General features: G+C 38.0%; 1 protein-coding gene across 2 annotated transcripts in view; it reads left to right on the forward strand.

Moving 5' to 3' along the window:
- Positions 1–18,745, forward strand: part of METTL4 (methyltransferase like 4) — a 44,561-nt gene extending 25,816 nt beyond the window's left edge. Inside the window, exons 5-8 of one of the 2 annotated variants that reach the window (XM_036245851.1) lie at positions 15,775–15,949; positions 16,645–16,680; positions 18,156–18,262; positions 18,645–18,745. In XM_036245851.1, the coding sequence (XP_036101744.1) occupies positions 15,775–15,949; positions 16,645–16,680; positions 18,156–18,262; positions 18,645–18,738 (412 nt within the window). In that variant the 3' untranslated portion in view covers positions 18,739–18,745. The remainder of the gene's footprint in view (positions 1–15,774; positions 15,950–16,644; positions 16,681–18,155; positions 18,263–18,644) is intronic. The other variant, XM_036245852.1, reaches the window with a different exon arrangement.
- The last annotated feature ends 1,179 nt before the right edge of the window (positions 18,746–19,924 follow it).

The raw sequence follows: 19,924 nt of genomic DNA on the forward strand, positions 1-19,924 counted from the left end.
AAAGATATTACTCACACTGATGTCAGATAGTTTACTTTCTGTATTATCTTTTAGGACTTTTATGGTTTCAGGCCTCACATTTAAGTCTTTAACCTATTTTGAGTTTATTTTTGTTAGCCAATGAAATTTTGAAGGCATATGTCAAAGTTGAAAGACTAATACTACCAAGTTTCAAGACCAGTTAAAAAAGCTATAACAATTAAGATTGCATTCTTATTGCAAGATAAACAATGAAATATAATAGAATTCAGAAACAAATTCTCACATACATGATTACCTTATATGGCAAAAGTGACATTGTTGTGCAGTGATGAAATACTTGTCCCTTAAATAAATAATGCTTGTTCAAGGTAATATCTATAAGGAGAAAATAATAAATCATGAACTCTACCTTACACCCATCTACAAATCAATTTTTAAAAAGTTTTCCAATTACAGTTTTCCAATTACAGTTTATAGTCAATATTGTTTTATATCAGTTTCAGGTATACAGCATAGTGGCCAGACAATCACATACCCTACAAAGTGTTCTGCCTGATATTACCCAACTGGCACCATACAAACTTACTACAATATTATTGACTATATTTTCTATGCTGCACTTTACATCCCTATGACTGTTTTGTAGCTATCAATTTGTTTTTTCCAATCCTTTCACCTATTTCATCTAGTCTCCCAAACCTCCTCCCCTCTGGCAACCATCAGTCTGTTCTCTGTATCTATAAGTCTATTTCTGTTTGTTCATTTATATTGTTCTTTAGATTCCACATATAAGTGAAATTGTATGGTATTTGTCTTTCTCTGACTGACTTATTTCACTGAGCATAATATCCTCTAGGTACATTCATGCTGTTGCAAATTGTAAGACTTCATACATTGACTCTTTTTAAGTGTCTATGGCACAGTTTGGAATTTTGTAGATATCCCACAATTTGGAATTTTCTGATTATTTCTTCATGACTAGATTCAGGCTAATCCTTTTTGGGAAGAATACTATATAGTCACTGTTACATACTTTCCATTGCAACACAAAGATGGAATTGCTCAATGATTTCTAGATAGAACAAGAAAATGAAGTATGACTGTTTCATCCTTCCTCTTCAAAATCAACCCAATTAAATAAAATTAAGGCAGTCAAGAAATATGCAGTTATTGGGACCACCAGCCTTCATACTTTTTACCTGTTCTTCATACTGTAGCAAACTTAGTCTGTTAAAAGTATTACTTTGATTGTAAAAAAATGCTACTCTACTGGAAGAGCACTGGTCTAGATGGCAGGAAACTTGGGTGCTTGAGATCAGAACTGTTTTACTTATTTGTTTATTTAAGAAATATTTATCGATCACTTCCTGATATTATACAGTTGTCTTACGTTAGAGCTGGGTTCCAGTGTTTATTGCACTTGGCCATTTGGGTATTATTTACATTTTCCAGAGCAGGTATAATAGTAGAAGTCTCATTGTAGTAAATTGAGGAATAAAGGAGGGACAGCAGAAAGACTAAAGGCATGCCAGTCCTTAATTTAACCGTAGACAGAAGGAGACCAAATTGGGGGAAATTCTTCTTTTTGTTTCTCTTCTCCCCCTTCTCCTCTTTCTTTCTTTACAATTGAAAAGTATAAGCATCTTTATAGGCTGGTGACAAGGAACTACTGGAGAGGTTAAAAGTACAGAAGGAGGGAGTAATTAGTATTACAAGATACTAGAAGCTGGGAATAAGAGAACATACCTGGAGATATAAGCTCTTTTTTGTTGTTGAAAGTATTACAGATATCCCCCTTTTTTCCCCATTGCCCCCCTCCTTCCTGGTCCCACCCCCCCTCCTGCCTTCCCTAGCCTAGTGTCTGTGATAATTGGTTGTGCATATAAGTTCTTTGGTGTATCTCTTCCCACCCCTACCACCCCCCCATCCCCCTGAGGTTTGTCACTCTGTTCCCTACTTCCATGATTCTGGATCATGGTCGACAGCTCATTTTGTTCATTATGTTCCACACATAAGTGAGATCATGTGGTACTTGTCTTTCTCTGATGGTCTTATTTCGCTTAGCATAATACTCTTGGTCCCTCCATGTTGTCTAAAAGGGTAAGAGATCTCTTCTAAATCTGCATAGTATTCTATTGTATAAATATACCAGTTTTTTTTATCCACTCGTCTAATAATGGGCACTTGGGCTGTTTTCAGATCTTAGCTATTGTAAATAGTACTGCTATGAACATAGGGGTGCACATATTCTTCCTGATTGGTGTTTCAGGCTTCTTAGGATATATTCCAAGAAGTGGGATCACTGGGTAAAATGGCAGTTTCATTTTCAATTTTTTGAGGAAACACCATATTGTTTTCCACAGTGGCTGCACCAGTCTGCATTCCCACCGGCAGTGTGCTAGGGTACCCTTTTCTCCACATCCTTGCCAGCATTTGTTGTTTGAGGATTTGTTGATGGTGGCCATTCTGGCAGGTGTGAGGTGATACCTCATAGTTATTTTAATTTGCATCTCTCCCATGATTGGAGATTATGAACATTCCTGGCCTTTTTTTTTTTTTTTATCCTCACTCGAGGACATTTTTCCATTTTTTGTTCAGGTAGAGTGGGAGGGAGAGAGAGGAACAGAGAGAGAGAGAGAAACATCGATGTGAAAGGAACACATCGAGTGGCTGCCACCCGCACAACCAACCAGGGCCAGGGACAAACTGCATCCGAGGTACGCGCCCTTAGTGGGAACCGAACCCGGGTCTCTCAGGACCGCAGGCCGATGCTGTAAACGCTGAGCCAAACCGACCAGGGCTGTCTCCTGGCCTTTTGTATGTCCTGTTTGGAGAAGTGTCTATTCTGGTCCTCCACCTATTTTTTGATTGGATTGTTTGTCTTCCTTTTGTTGAGTTGTGTGAGTACTGTATATATTTTGGCTATTAATTCCTTATCCGATGTATTGTTGGCAAATATGTTCTCCCAGAGAGTGGATTTTCCTTTTTTTTGATGCTAGTTTCTTTTGCCATGCAGAAACTTTTAAGTTTGATGTAGTCCCATTTATTAATTTTTTTCCTTTGTTTCTTTTGCCATTGTAGTGAAAATTCCACTACATATGATGTCTGAGATTATTTTGCCTACATTTTCCTTTAGGATTTTTGTGGTTTCAAGGGTTACATTTAAGTCTTTTGTCCATTTGGAGTTTATTCTTGTGTATGGTGTAAGTTGGTGGTCTAGTTTCATTTTTTTTTTTTTCATATAGTTGTCCAATTTTCCCAGTATCATTTATTGAAGAGACTGTCTTTTCTCCATTGTATGCTCTTGCCTCCTTTGTTGAATATTAATTGTGCATACTGTCTTAGGTTGATATCTGGGTTCTCTGTTCTGTTCCATTGATCTATATGTCTGTTCTTGTACCAGTACCAGGCTGTTTTGATCACGATGGCTTGGTAGTATAACTTGATATCTGTTACTGTGATCCCTTCCACTTTGTTCTTCTTTTTCAAAATTGCTATGGCTATTCATGGTCTTTTATGGTTTCATATAAACTTTTGGAGTGGTTGTTCTAGGTCTGTGAAATATGCTGTTGGTACCTTAACAGGGATTGTATTGAATCTGCAGATTGCTTCAGGTAGTATGGACATTTTAATGATGTTGGTTTTTCTGAGCCATGAACGTGTGTGTGTGTGTGTGTGTATGTATATGTGTGTGTGTGTGTGTGTGTGTATCTTCTTCTATTTGTTTTTTCAATGTCCTGTAGTTTTCTAAGAACCAGCCTTTTAACTTCCTTGGTTAGGTTTATTCCTAGATATTTTTTGTTGTTGCAATGGTAAATGGAATTTTTGTTGTTGTTTCCCTTTCTGAGTGTTCATTAATGGTATATCAGTATGCCATCGGTTTCTGGATGTTAATGTTGTATCCTGCTACTTTGCCAAATTCATTTATTAAATCTAGTAGATTTTTGATGGAGTCTTTAGGGTTTTCTATGTATAATATCATGTCATCAGCAAATAGTGACAGTTTCACTTCCTCCTTTCCGATTTGGATCCTTTTTATTGTTTCTTCTTGTCTAATTGCTGTGGCTAAGACTTCCAGTACTATGTTAAATAAAAAGTGGTGAAAGTGGGCATCCCTGTCTTGTTTCTGTTCTTAAGGGAAATGCTTTCAGTTTTTGCCCATTGAGTATGTGTTGGCTTTAGGTTTTTCACATATGGCCTTTATTATGTCAAGATATGATCCATGATCCCTCTATTCCCACATTGCTGAGCGTTTTTATCAGAAATGGGTGCCAGATTTTGTCATATGCTTTTTCAGTGTCTATTGATATGATCATATACTTTTTATCTTTCATTTTGTTTATGTGGTGTATGACACTTATTGATTCATGAATATTGTACCATCCTTGCATCCCTGGGATGAATTCCACTTGGTCATGGTGAATAATTATTGTAATGTATTGCTCGATCCAATTTGCTAATATTGTGTTAAGGATTTTGGCATCTATGTTCATTGGGGATATTGGCCTGTAGTTTTTTTTCTTTGTTTCTTTGTAGTGTCTTTATCTGGTTTCATTTATTTATTTATTTATATTTTTATTTTTTTGTTTTTATTTATTTATTTATTTTTTATTTATTTTTTTGTTACAGATATTTTACCTTTTTTTACCCCATTGGCCCCCTCACCCCCCCACCCCCACCCCATCCCCGGCTTAGTTGTCTAAGTCCATTGATCATGCATACATGCATATAAGTTCTGTGGTTTATCTCTTCCCATCCCCCCACCCCCTCTTCTGAGGGATGTCAGTCTGTGCCCTACTTCCATGTTTCTGGGTCTACTGTATTCCTCAGACTGTTATGTTCATTATATTCCGTTTATAAGTGAGATCATGTGGTATTTGTCTTTTTCTGCTTGGCTTATTTCACTTAGGATAATACTTTCCAGGTCCCTCCATGTCGTCTCAAAGGATAAGAGATCTTTCTTTCTTACTGCTGCATAGTACTCCATTGTGTATATGTACCACAACCTTTTTATCCATTCATCTACTGATGGACACTTGGGCTGTTTCCAGATCTTAGCTATTGTATATAGTGCTGCTATGAACATGGGGGTACATATATTCTTCCTGATTGGTGTTTCAGGTTTCTTAGGGTATATTCCTAGAAGTGGGATCACTGGGTCAAATGGAAGTTCAATTTTTAATTTTTTGAGGTAACACCATATTGTTTTCCACAGCGGCTGCACCAGTCTGCATTCCCACCAGCAGTGTATTAGAGTCCCCTTTTCTCCACACCCTCGCCAACACTTGTTGTTTGATGATTTGTTGATGGCGGCCATTCTGACAGGTGTGAGGTGATACCTCATTGTTGTTTTAATTTGCATCTCTCTGATGATTAGTGATGTTGAGTATTTCTTCACATGTGTCTTGGCCATTTGTATGTCCTTTTTGGAGAGGTGTCTATTCAGCTAATCTGCCCATTTTTTAATTGGGTTCTTTGTCTTCCTTTTGTTGAGTTGTATGAGCACTCTGTATATATTGGAAATTAACCCCTTATCTGATACATCATTGGCAATGATGTTCTCCCATACAGTGGGTTGCCTTTCCATTTTTTTTTTTTTTTCAAATCTTTATTGTTGGATGTAAAATGTATTACAGATGTTCCACATTTTTCCCCCATTGACCCCCTCTTCCCCACTCCTGCCCCCCTCCCACCTTTTCCCACACTATTGTCTGTGTCCATTGGTTATGCATATAAGTTCTTTGGTTTCTTTCTTCCCACCCCCCCAACTCCTTTCCCTTTGAGGTTTGTCAGTCTAGCAATGAATTTGTTCTTCTTAATCCCTTCACCTTTTTCACCCATTCCCCCAACCCCCTTCCCAACTGGCAACCAACAAAATGTTCTCTGTATCTATGAGAATGTTTCTGTTCTTCCTGTTCATTTGGTTTGTAGATTCCATTGTTGATAGATATGTATTCATTGCCATTTTGTTTGTTCATACATTTTATCTTTTTCTTCAAAAAGACCCTTCATCATTTCATATAGTAACGGTTTGGTAGTGATGAACTCCTTTAACTTTTTCTTGTCTGGGAAAGTTTTTATATGTCCATCAATTCTAAATGACAGCTTTGCAGGATAGAGTAATTTTGGTTGTAGGTTCTTGGTTTTCATCACTCTGAATATTTCTTGCCACTCCCTTCTGGCCTGCAAAGTTTCTTTTGAGAAATCAGCTGACAGCCTAATGGGTACTCCCTTGTAGGTAACTAGCTGCCTTTCTCTTGCTGCTTTTAAGATTCTCTCTTTGTCTTGAACCTTTTGCATTTTGATGATGATGTGTCTTGGTGTGGGCCTCTTGGGGTTCATCTTGTTTGGGACTCTCTGTGCTTCCTGGACTTGTATGTCCGTTTCCTTCACCAAGTTAGGAAAGTTTTCTGCCATTATTGTTTCAAACAGGTTTTCGATTTCTTCTTCTCTCTCTTCTCCTTCGGGCACCCCCAAGATGTGAATGTTGGCACGCTTGAAGTTGTTCCAGAGGCTCCTTACCCTATCCTCATTTTTTTTGGATTCTTTTTTCTTTTTGCTGTTCTGATTGGGGATTTTTTGCTTCCTTATATTCCAAATCGATGGTTTGCTCCTTGGATTTACATACTCTATTATTGAAGCTGTGTAAATTATTCTTTATTTCAGTTAATGCCTCCTTTAATTCTAACTGTGTATCCATGATTTCTAACTGGTCCTTTTTATGCTCTTGAGGCCCTCCCTAAGTTCACTGAGGTTCTCACTAAGTTCATTGAGCATCCTTATAAGCAGTATTTTGAACTCAGTATCTGTTAGGTTGCTTATCTCCTTTTCGCTTAGTTCTTTTATTGGGGTTTTGTTCTGTTCTTTCATTTGGGACCTGTTTCTTTGTATCCTCATTTTGGCTGCCTCCCTGTGTTTGTTTCTGTGTATTACTTAATGAGAGGTATGGGGCTCGCTGAGACCCGATGCTGCTTGTTTGAAAGAATTTAGGAAAAACCTGAAGCAGGATCCAAGACCAAGACCAGCCAATCCTATGGTTAAGCAAGTGGCAACATTTTGGGTGGGCTTGAAAGTTGGGTGGGGCGGGGCAGGGCCTCCGGGAGTCAGCAGGGCGGGGCTACCAGTGGGAGCCAGGTTGCTGGAGTCCCAGATATAGCTTCTGTCTGCTGCCCCCGGGAAGGGCTCACCAAAGGAACAAAGGCCTCTTACAGCACATTTGTCCCCGAGGAAGCCCCCTCTCCTGTCCTCGCTCCAGTGCCAAACAGCTCAGATCTTCCCTGTATGTCTCTGGCGCCCCTCGAGCTGCCTCCCCTCCGAGCTTAGAGGGAGAGAATCCGATAAGTCCATGCGCAGACCCTTTAGGGAGCTGCCTGGAGCTCCAGCCAGGTCAGCTTCCCTGAGCCTCAGTTTCCGCTGGTTTTTCCAGCCAGAAGTTATGGGGACTTCTCTTACTGGCACTGGAACCCTGAGCGGGGCACCTGGTGTGGGACGGGGACCCCTCAGTCCTCAGGAAGGGCCTTCCCAGCCGCGGGAGCCTCCTGATTTTTATCCACCACGCTTGGGTGTGGGACCAGCCTGTCTCGCAGCTGCCCGCCGCCGCCGCCCGTCCTACCAGTCTGGATGTAGCTGCTTTTTTTTTTTTTTTCTTTAATTCCGTAGTTGTACAACTTCCATTCAGCTTGATTCCAGGCGATTTTGAATGATGGTTGTTCTGTTGTTTAGTTGTAACTTTGATGTGGTTGTGGGAGGACGCGATACCGCGTTTACCTACGCCGCCATCTTGACCGGAAGTCTTGCCTTTCCATTTTGATGATTGTTTCTTTTGCTGTGCAGAAGCTTTTTAGTTTGATGTAGTCCCATGTGTTCATTTTCTCCTTTATTTCTGTTGCCTTAGGTGATGTATCAGTGAAAATTCTGCTCCGTATGATGTCCGAAATTTTGTTGCCTACATTTTCTTCTAGAATTTTTATGGATTCACGGGTCACATTTAAGTCTTTTATCCATTTCGAGTTTATTTTTGTGTATGGTGTAAGTTGATGGTCTAGTTTCATTTTTTTTTTTTTTTTTTTTTGCATGTAGCTGTCCAATTTTCCCAACACCATTTATTAAAGAGGCTGTCTTTACTCCACTGTATGCTCTTGTCACCTTTGTCAAATATTAAGTGAGCGTATTGCATTGGGTCCATTTCTGGGTTTTCAGTTCTGTTCCACTGGTCTATATGCCTGCTCTTGTGCCAGTACCAGGCTGTTTTGATTACAGTCGCTTTGTAGTATAACCTGATATCTAGTATTGTGATCCCACCTACTTTGTTCTTCTTTTTCAAGATTGCTGTGGCTATTCAGGGTCTTTTTTGGTTCCATATGAACTTTTGAAGTATTTGTTCTAGTTCTATGAAATATGTCGTTGGTATTTTGATGGGGATTGCATTGAATCTATAGATTGCTTTGGGTAATATGGACATTTTAATGATGTTAATTCTTCTAATCCATGAACAGGGTATGTGCTTCCACTTTTTTATATCTTCCTCTATTTCTTTTTTAAATGACCTGTAGTTTTCTGCAAATAGGTCCTTTACTTCTTGGTTAAGTTTATTCCTAGGTATCGTAATTTTTTTGGCACGATGGTAAATGGGATTGTTTTTTCAGTTTCTCTTTCTGTGAGTTCATCATTGGTGTACAAGAATGCTGTCGATTTCTTGATGTTAATTGTGTATCCTGCTACTTTGCCAAATTCGTTTATTAAGTCTAGTAGATTTTTGATGGAGTCTTTAGGGTTTTCTATGTATAATATCATGTCATCTGCAAATAATGACTGTTTCACTTCCTCCTTTCCAATTTGGATCCCTTTTGTTTTTTCTTCATGTCTGATTGCTGTTGCTAAGACTTCCAGTACAATGTTAAATAAGAGTGGCGAAAGTGGACATCCCTGTCTTGTTCCTGTTCTTATTGGAAATGTTTTTAGTTTCTGTCCATTGAGTATGATGTTGGCTGTAGTTCTTTCATATATGGCCTTTATTATGTTGAGATATGATCCCTCTATTCCCACATTGCTGAGCGTTTTTATCAGAAATGGATGCTGGATTTTGTCGAATGCTTTTCCAGCATCTATTGATATTATCATGTGGTTTTTATTCTTCATTTTGTTTATGTGATGTATCACATTTATTGATTTGTGAATATTGTACCAGCCTTGCATCCTTGGAATGAATCCCACTTGGTCATCGCGAATAATTTTAGTGTTGTATTTCTGGATCCGATTTGCTAATATTTTGTTCAGGATTTTGGCGTCTATGTTCATCAGGGATATTGGCCTGTAGTTTTCTTTCTTTGTAGTGTCTTTTTCTGGTTGTGGAATTAGAATTATTCTGGCCTCATAGAACGTGTTTGGAAGTCATCCTTCTTCTTGAATTTTTTGAAATAGTTTGAGGAGAATGGGTGTTAGTTCTTTTTTGAATGTTCGGTAAAACTCCCCCGTGAATCCATCTGGGCCTGGGCTTTTGTTTGCTGGGAGAGTCTCAATTACCTCTTCAATTTCCTTATTTGTTATTGGTCTGTTCAAGTTTTCTATCTCTTCCGGGTCCAGTTTTGGGAGTCTGTGTGTTTCTAGAAATTTGTCCATTTCGCTTAGATTGTCAAATTTGTTGCCATATAGTTGTTCATAGTAGTTGTTAACGATCTTTTGTATTTCCATGGTGTTGGTTGTTACTTCTCCTCTTTCATTTCTGGTATTGTGTATTTGGGTTCTCTCTCTTTGTTTCTTGGTGAGTCTAGCTAAGGGTCCATCAATCTTGTTTATCTTTTCGAAAAACCAGCTCTTTGTTTCATTGATATTTTGAATTGTTTTTTTGGTCTCTATGTCATTTATTTCTGCTCTGATCTTTACTATTTTCTTCCTTCTACTTGCTCTGGGGTTTTCTTTTTGTTTGCTTTGTAATTCTTTAAGTTGTGAGGTTAGACAGTCAATTAGAGATTTTTCTTGTTTTTTGAGGTAGGCCTGTAGTGCTATGAACTTCCCTCTCAGAACTCCTTTCGCTGCACCTCATAGATTTTGTGTTGTTGTGTGTTCATTTTCATTGGTTTCCAGGAAGTTTTTAATTTCTTCCTTGATCTCCTCGGTGACCCATTCATTGTTTAATAACATGCTGTTTAGCCTCCATGTGTTCCAATGTCTTTGCATGTTCTTGTTGCAATTGATTTCTAGTTTCATGCCATTGTGATCTGAGCAGATGTTTGCTATGATTTCATTGTTCTTGAACTTGTAGAGATTTAGTTTGTGTCCTATCATGTGGTCTATCTTTGAGAATGTCCCATGTGCACTTGAGAAGAATGTGTATTCTGTAGTTTTGGGGTGTAATTCTCTGTAGATATCTATTAAATCCATTTGGTCTAGTCCTTCATTTAGAGTCTCTGTTTCTTTGCTAATTTTTTGCCTAGAGGATCTATCCAGTGCTGTCAATGGGGTGTTGAAGTCCCCTGCTATGATAATGTTGTCGATTTCTCTTTGGAAGTCCTCCAGAAGATTTTTAATATATTTTTTTGCTCCTATATTGGGTGCATATATGTTTATCAAGGTTATATTTTCCTGTTGGATAGATGCTTTCAATATTATGTAGTGGCCTTCTTTGTCTCTAGTTATGGTCTTCGTTTTGAAATCTATTTTATCATATATGAGAATAGCTACCCCAGCTTTTTTTCCCTTTCCATTTGCTTGGAAAATTTTTTTCCATCCCTTCACTTTCAACCTATATGAGTCTTTTGTTGTGAGGTGGGCCTCTTGTAAACAACATATAGATGAGTCATGCTTTCTTATCCAATCAGCTACTCTGTGTCTTTTTATGGGAGCGTTCAATCCATTTACAGTTAAGGTGATTATTGATATGTACTTATTTATTGCCATTTTTGTTTTGTGTGGTTCCATTTTTCTTCCCATTTCTACTACTAATTACAGCAGTCCTTTTAACATTTCTTGCAGTGCTGGTTTGGTGCTAATGTATTCCCTTAGCCTTTTTTTGTCCGGGAAGCGCTTTATTTGACCTTCTATTTTGAATGATAGCTTAGCTGGGTAGAGTAGTCTTGGATTCAGATTTTTGTTTTTCATAACTTTGATTATTTCATGTCATTCCCTTCTGGCCTGTAGTGTTTCTTGTGAGAAGTCAGCTGAGAGCCTTATGGGGTTTCCTTTGTAGGTAACCTGTTGCTTTTCTCTTGCTGCTTTTAGGATTCTCTCTTTGTCTTTAATTTGTGACATTTTAATTACTATGTGTCTTGGTGTGGGCCTGTTTGGGTTCTTCTTCCTTGGGACTCTCTGTGCTTCTTTAACTTGAATGCTTTCTTCCTTCACCAAATTAGGGAAGTTTTCTGTCAGTATTTTTTTTGAATATATTCTCTATCCCTTGCTCATTTTCTTCTTCTTCGGGGACTCCTATGATGCGAATATTATTCCATTTCCTGTTGTCCCGCAGTTCTCTTAAGCTGTCTTCCTGTTTTTTAATAGTTTTTTCCTTTTGTTTTTCTGATTGGTTGATTTTTTCTACCCTGCGTTCTAATTCACTGATCCGGTCCTCAGCTTCCTCTACTCTGCTTTTTAAACCTTCCAATGTGTTTTTCATTTCTGATATGTCATTTTTTATCTCTTCTTGATGGTTTTTAATTTCCAGTTGGCTTATTTTCAGTGTCTCTGTCCTTACTCATGCTGTTCAGCTTCCTCAAGATCATGGCTGTGAAATCTAGCTCTGTTAACATACCTAATTGCTCCACATTGATCTCATCTTCAATGGAGGTCTCTTGCTCTTTCATTTGGCTTCTGTTTCTGTGTTTCACCATTTTGGCTATCACTGTGGGCTTTGGAGCCTGTCAAGTTTTCCCTGTGGGTGTTGGTTTTCGCGGTTTGTGGCTCCCTCTCCTATATTTAGATGAGCGAGGGAGGACCCACGTTAAACACCACTGTCAAGTCTTACTTTCCTGGTTAAAGTTGCCAGCCCAGGAAAGGTACTGTTATCCTCTAGCTTTTTCCCTGAGGCTAGCAGTCCAGGTTACTTGTAGAGTTTTGCGTTGTCAGTTGATTGAAAAACTCCCTCAGGTGCTCAGCCAAGGGGCTTTCACGAGGGTGGGGCAGATGCTGGTTGTTAATGAACCTCAATTAGCACTTCAGTGGCCCACAGGGTGGGGTTGGATATCCGAGCCAGGGGCTGCTGCCTCTTCTCAGAGCCCTGGGAAGGAGCAATGTGGCCACCGTCTTGGGTGGCTGGCACTCCGCAAACGCTCTGGGTGCCCTACAAATCTCGAGTGTCCCCACACAGTTCCAGTCCAGCCTGCCCTCCCTCTGCCGGAGCTCAAGGTGAGTGGCTGTGGCTGTTTTAGCCTCTGTCCCGGCTCTGTGCTCTGGAGCCGCCAGGGAGTGTGACCCGAGGGCGCCGCTCCCAGCTGAGGCCGGTGCTGAGCTGCCGTGGGCTCCCAGCCCCTGTCTCGCGCCTTCGCAAGCCTACCGGGATGGAGTCAATGTCCCTCGTTATGTGGTCCTCCAAGCTGCTTTTCTGTTGCTTTTTCCCGTCAATTTGTCTGTGTTATAGTTGTAATTCCAGTTTGGTTCTGGGAGACGGTCTGTGTAGCTCAGTTCACTCCGCCGCCATTTTTGATCTATATCTATTTATTTATATTTTTAGAGCTACTGTATTGGTTTATTATTCTTCCATAACAAATTACCACAAATGAAGTGGCTTATAACAACCCACATTTATTCCTTTACAGTTCTGGAGGTCAGAAGTCTGCAGTGAGTCTTACAAGGCTAAAATCAAGGTGTTGGTGGGGTTCTGTTCCTTCTGAATGCTTCAAGAAGGATGTTTCCTTTTTGGCTCTTTGAGGCCTCCTGCATTCCTTGACTCAATCTGTTCCTCTGTCTTCCAAGTGCATCATTCCAACCTTTGCCTCCACCAGCCCATCTTTTTCTAACTTTTGACCTCCTCCCTCTTACAGGGACATTTATTTATTTATTTATTTGTACGTGTCCCTAGTTGGAACCGAACACTGGACTGTCTGGTTCGCAGGTCAATGTTCCAGCCGCTGAGCCAAACCGGCCAGGGCATCTTTATCTGGTTTTAGAATTAGAAGTATGCTGGCCTCATAAAAAGAGTTTGGAAGTCTTCCTCCTTCTTCATTGTTTTGGAATAGTTTGAGGAGAATGGGTGTTAGTTCTTTGAATGTTTGCTAAAACACCCTTTGAAGCCATCTGAGCCCAGGGTTTTGTTTGCTGGGAGTTTCTTGATTACATCTTCAATTTCTTTAGTTGTTATTAGTCTGTTCAAGTTTTCTGTCTCTTCCTGGTTTAGTTTTGGGAGACTGTGTGATTTTAAAAATTGTCCATTTCTCCTAGATTGTCCAATTTTTTGGCGTATAATTGTTCACAGTATTTTTTAACAATCCTTTGTATTTCTGTGATGTCAGTTGTTACTTCTCTTTTGCTTTTGATTTTGTTTATTTGGGTCCTCTTGTTTCTTGGTGATTCTGGTTAAGGGTTCATCAATCTTGTTTATGTTTTCAAAGAACCGGCTCTTTGTTTCATTGGTCTTTTGAATTCCTTTTTTGTTTTTGTCTCATTGTCACTTGTTTCTGCTCTGACCTTTACTCTTTCTTTCCTTCTACTTGCTCTGGGTTTTTCTTTTTGTTTACTTTCTAGTTCTTTAAGGTTTAGGATTAGAAAGTCAATTATAAGGTTTTCTTGTTTCTTGAGGTATGCCTATAGTACTATGTACTTCCCTCTCAGGACTGCTTTTGCTGTGTCCCATAGAGTTTGTGTTGTGTGTTCATTTTCATTGGTTTCCAGGAAATTTTTTGTTTCTTCCCTGATCTCCCTGGTAACCTTTCATTGTTTAATAACATGCTATTTAGCCTCCATTTGTTTGAGTATTTTTGAGTGTTTTTATTGTAATTGATATCTAGTTTCATGTCATTGTGATTAGAAGATGCTTGATATGAATTCAATCTTCTTGAACTTGTAAAGAGTTAGTTTGTGTCCTAACGTGGTCTATTTTTGAGAGTGTCCCGTGTGCACTTGAGAAGAATGTGAATTCTGCAGTTTTGGGGTGTAATTCTCTGTAGATATCTATTAAATCCATTTGATGTAGTGCCTTATTTAGAGTCCAGATATAAGATTTAAATAGGTGAAAGCCATGCTATTTCCTTTAAGAAGAAATATGTAGAAATAGGTAAGTGAAGGAGCACAAGGAGATAGTTGAAAGAGTCTCACTTTCTGCCAAGAGTGAGTTTGGGCAAGGGACTTGAAAAGATATGAGAGTTTTTCTTTTTAATTCTCACCGGAGGAAATTTTTTGATTGATTTTTTTTTCAGATAAAGTGTCAAGAAGGAAGGGAGGAAGGAAGGGAGAGACAAATTGATTGATTGCCTCTCACAGGGGCCCAATCAGGGCCAGGGATTAAACTGCAAGCAAGGTACGTGCCCTAGACCGGAATCAAACCCATGACTCTTTGGTCTGAGGGCTGATGCCCTAACCGCTGAGCCAAATCAGCCAGGGCAAGAGATGAGAGTTTATAGTAGTTAACTAAGGATAAATAAAAGAATTGAGCAGTTTTGAGAGCTTGAAAATGGATTTAATTGACCAATTCTTTAGTTCTGTAATTTTCTCCACTTGGTTTTCCCCATGTAAAGAAATTGAATTGAATTTAAGATTGGAGGTTTGCAGGAGCGGTTGGGTGAAGGGTAAAGGCAAGATGGGAGTTGTGGGTACTAGTGAGAAGGCAATGAAGTGATTGGTATTCTGTAGGGAAGGAAGAAACTGATAAACTCAGTAAAGTGGAGGAATGCGGCATTGACTGGGTTCTTTGATAAGGTCAAAGAATAGATGAAGGATAGGGGATTATGGCCAGAGATCAGTGTTTCAGAGATGGATCAAGTATGAGTGATGACAAGGCCTAGGTTATGGCAACTGGAGTGGATTACTGAAGTGGGGGGGAATGCAGTTGTATTTATTTAAGGGAAAAATAATTGAAATGTCTATATTATACAGATTGTGTTTTGAAATTGCCTGGGATAATTTTAAGATTTGTGTTGGTGTGGTAGAAAGGTCTCAGCGTTTAAGTCCTTATTGATCATGGAGAGGGAAGATGAAGTAGATTCTAAGGAATATTAGAGTCTAGCACAGGGGATAGCATACCTCTCAAAGAGAAGGGGATTTTATGCAAAGGCGGATGAGTTATATCCTGGAAGCAGCAATAGAGGAGCTAGGAGAATGCTCTCCCTGTTGTATGTATTGAGTGTTGGAGAAAGGGGCACATTTATTTGATTGAATATTATAGAGCAAGTAGTGTTCTAGCAAGAGAAATCAAACTTTATACTGTTAGTGGACAGGAGGTGCAAGGCTAGAATTTTTAATTATTTTATTTTATTTTATTTTTGTAATTAAAGCATAAGGGATTTAGGGAGGCCAGTGGAATTGATTGGGAAGGAAGGAAGAGGGAGGATGATAAACTGAGGATATGAAAACCAAACAGTAATGGTAAAGAGCATATTATAAATATTAGAAAAAAAATTGCTAAATGTGATACATTTAGAAATGATAAAAAAATATAGCCTGACAATTTTAAACAAGTAAAAATGAAAAATGGTTATATCTGACTTGCATGTAATACTGTGTCCACTGGATGTCACTGTAGGTTCATATTTAGTAATACAAATAAATACCTATGGGAGCTTTTTATTTGTGGAGTCAATATAGGTCTTCTTCCTGCCTTTTCTTTCTTTTGCGGTAAATTTTGTTAATATTTTTTAAATTTATTTTTAGGTACAGTTATTTATCACCACTGCAAATAAAACAAATACCTGTCCCTAAATTGGCTGCTCCAAACTGTCTTGTTATTATTTGGGTGACTAATAGACAGAAGCACCTACGTTTTGTAAAAGAAGAACTTTATCCTTTGTGGTCTGTGGAGATAGTTGCTGAATGGCACTGGTTAAAAGTAAGTTCAGAAGTTAACTTGTTTGTTAATATAGCGTAACATATTAGTCACATTAAAGTAGCATCTACTTTTTAATACTTAACATGTCACTGCTCTACTCCTTCAACATGGTCTAATTAAAACTTTTACTTTGCTGCTAAATATTTTTATCTTTTTATTCGTAAGGCTTTGTATGTTCTCTGTCTTTTTTGTAACAGAATCCCAAACTGCTGGCCTTAATAAGTCACTCAGAGAGATATTAGGATGACATTTTAAAAAGCTCTGATGTTAGTAGTTTATAAAACAACAAACAAAAACTTTGGGGAATCTGTCCATCACTAAATATAGAAATAGTCTTACCCTTCATCTTTTTCCTCTTTATATATCCACAATTTCATTCACCCTTTATGATTTTCCTTTTTTCTTTCTTACATTGCGGGGTATAGGAGGGAGAATAGCAAAGTAACCCAGTGTGAAAGAGCTGGGAAGGTGCTAGAACCAAGAACTTTTCATACTTTAAATCTTAGCCTAGGCCCTTCAGTGCCTTATATGCTGCTGTGCCTAGTTTTGAAAGAAATGATTGCAATTTTCAAATTAGTTGGATGATCTTTATGTAGTATCTGTGCTTGTTATAAGAATACCAAAATACACAGAAAAATTAAAGTGTTAGTTCAGAGTTCACTGGACATTTTTCTAAAGATACATTGTCTTTTTAGATAAATTCCACAAAAATGCTCCTAAATTTTAAAAAGGTAAGCCAAATTATTATCAATTGAATGTTTAATATTTATGTAGGGGGTACATTTATGTTAGACACAGGAGAGTTCTATTTTTATGTGCTTTGTACTTTGTAGTCTACTGGAATATCTTATAAAAGCCATGCACATTGTTTATTTGCACCTATGGGACTTGGAAAACGAACATTTACAGTTGTATCTTTGCTTTCATGATGTAGTTTGGGCTTAGCTTTGGTTGGTTTGGTATACTAGGACCATGACATTAATATAAAACCTTATCCACCCTGCCCATTATGGCAGTTCTTTTAATAGTCAGAGACTGGGGCCAAAGTCAGGAAAAGATTACCTTCTGAAATCATGACCAGTAAAGTGTTAATACATAAAAACTAAGACTATTTATTTGTAGTAGTGATCAGTTGTGAGAGACGGTATGGTAAGACCAGAATTTAAGATGAAAATACAAGGTATTATATGAAACACTATTAGGTAATTACACATATTGTTATAACAGGAGGAGTAATTTGCATTGAGTATAAAGAATATCCAAAGAATGAGAATTTTCACTGCTTTTTTTGCACTGTGTGAGAGAGGTGCTGTCTCTCATGGGCCCTAGAGGTGATAAAAAGATTTTACTGATTTTGTTTTTAGGTAAAAGATATGAATATTCTGATAATGAAATGGTTCATTAATGTTTGATAATGTTATTATGAATTCTATTTTCAATTTGATTAGTTTGAGTCTTTGAGAGTCTGATCACTCCAGGGTGAAATGATAAAATTGATTTCTGGATTTATAATGCCAGAGGATCGGACTATTGTCTATCTCATTAATCCCTGAGCTTCTTTCATTATTAATTTTAGTTCTGACAGTATTTAATGACACTGTTTCCTATAAATGAAGGAAACTATTATAATCTACTTAGTCACAATGCCAGTAATCATTAAATATTATTTGAATGAATGAATAAATGAGTTAATGATGGCATGGTTTCTAGGAATAAATGTTAATGAAAGCAGAGATTTTTGTGTACAAAATGATAAAGTGATATTTAAAATATTTTTTAGTCACTTACAGCTTCTCTGTTCAATATGATAGTTACTCAGTGGCTAGTCCAAACTGAGATATGGTATTAAGTGTAAAATATTGGATTTCAGAGGCTTAGTATGAAAAAGAGAATATGACATATCTTAATACATTTTTTTTGAATTGATTACATATATAATGGTAATATTTTTGATATGTTAGATTAAATTTAAGATATATTTAAAGTCAATTTTACTGTTATTTAGACTTTTTTTTAATGTTGCTACTAGAAAATTTAAAATACATATGTGGCTTGCATTTGTGGCTCATATTGTATTTTTATTACACAGCACTAGCCGGGAGGTTTAATAATTTCTTTTTCTTTGCTGGAAACTGTAAGAAAGAAAACCCACAAACCTTTCTGGGATATTTACAGATGTATGTTTTTTTTAACTCCTTCCTATCAGATCACCAATTCAGGAGAGTTTGTGTTCCCATTAGATTCTCCACACAAAAAGCCTTATGAAGGTCTTATACTAGGAAGATTTCAAGGAAAAACAGCTTTACCATTAAGGTAGGAAAGGTGATTTTTCAAAATTATATAATGTATTAATTTTTAGGTTTTTAAAATTATTAACAAAGTGATCTATTTTCCTTTATTTTTACATTTTTGAAAATCTGAAAATGTCTCACACCAGAAAAAATGTGAACGATTTGGCACATGAAATTTTATAATATTTTTTGTTTTATTTAATGTGTAATTGTCATTATTGTTGAAAAGCAAATTATTAGAAATGTCTTGATACTTAAATTGTTGATTTCCATTATTGTTTCTATTACATTAATTTAAATTCAGATATTATTTGAAAGGTGAAAAAAAGTTAAGGCAACTGTGGCTTATATATAAAAAAATGTTCTGTAAAATATAATTTATTTTGTTGTTCTGTTTTAATTAGGAATATGCTCCCCATTCCAGATCACAAGTTAATTGTCAGTGTACCCTGTACTCTTCACTCCCATAAACCACCTCTTGCTGGTATGTTTTTATAAATAGAAATGTTATGACTTCTGTCAAATTGAAAAAAAGGATTGAATTTAGTATTTGAACGGTCTAGAGATTTGTAAATTAAATCAGATATGTAGTTTTAATTAATATTCTAAAATTTTATAGCAGAATATATAAATAGGTTTTTTTTTTTTTTTTTCGTGTTGAAAGATTTATTGTTTTAATTTGGTCCATGGCTTGGGAGAAGGCTCTATCTAGGTGGTTAAAAAGCTGCCTAGTGGCTGTAGGGGAGGCTCAGGCAGAAGCCCCGACACCAGGGTGAGGCAGAGGGGCACCTTAAAAGCCACCAGGCTCAGGAGGTTCCTTGTCCTGCTTGAGGGTGAACCTTTTGAGGAGATAACTTGCCCAGCCCAGCTTGGGTGCCAGCCAGCCTGTAGAGGTTAGTTTGGTCCTATTTTATTTTACTTCATCTAGGAAGTAGCTCTCCAGGAAGGCACAGAGAAGTGGGTCTGTGCCAGTAGAACCCAGAGCATGCAGATTCCAAAAGGGCCTAGGTCAGGTTCTTCTCCTGGAAGAGGGCTCTGCCACCCCAAAGTGGCCCCATGCCCTCCAGAACCAGATTATTACGGTGGAAATAGAAGTTCAGAGAGATAGGTTAGGAGGCCCACAGATGCAGGTTACTAAGCAGCTGATGGAGGCCTCTACCTTAGTGGAGTAATTTTGACAAATCTGAGAACTTATGTTTGGTTGGCAATAGGAGCTAACCATAAAAAAATGTTTGCTGGTCCTGGAGGTTGCTACTGGAAAGGAGGTTGGAGAGTGGTCAGGGGGCTGGAAGAAGGGGAGTTCCCATGTCTGTTCTGTACAAACACTGTTGAAGCAAGAGATGGATCTGTGGACCACTGAATGAGCTCCATAGATGAGTTTTTTATTACCTCAGCCTTTACTGTTTTTTAGGTTCCCCTTGCTATTGGTTGCTACCCATCACTGGCCTGGACAGAATGAAGTGCTGATGGGGCCTCTGAGGACTGCAGTTCAGCTAGGGGCTTTGTTTTACTACTAGGGCTCGTTTGTTTGCTTGTTCTAAAATCAGGAGCTCAGAATAGCAGTCAGAGATAGTTAGAATTCCCTTGATATTAGGTAGAGACTCTCAGGGTTTTATGTTGGGTAGTGTTGCTTTTCTGAACCATTGGAAAGATAATTGCTGCATTCTGCAATTCTTACTAGTCT

The sequence above is a fragment of the Molossus molossus genome, unplaced genomic scaffold (assembly GCF_014108415.1).
Source record: "Molossus molossus isolate mMolMol1 unplaced genomic scaffold, mMolMol1.p scaffold_m16_p_6, whole genome shotgun sequence".
In the NCBI taxonomy this organism is placed as follows: Eukaryota; Metazoa; Chordata; class Mammalia; order Chiroptera; family Molossidae; genus Molossus; species Molossus molossus.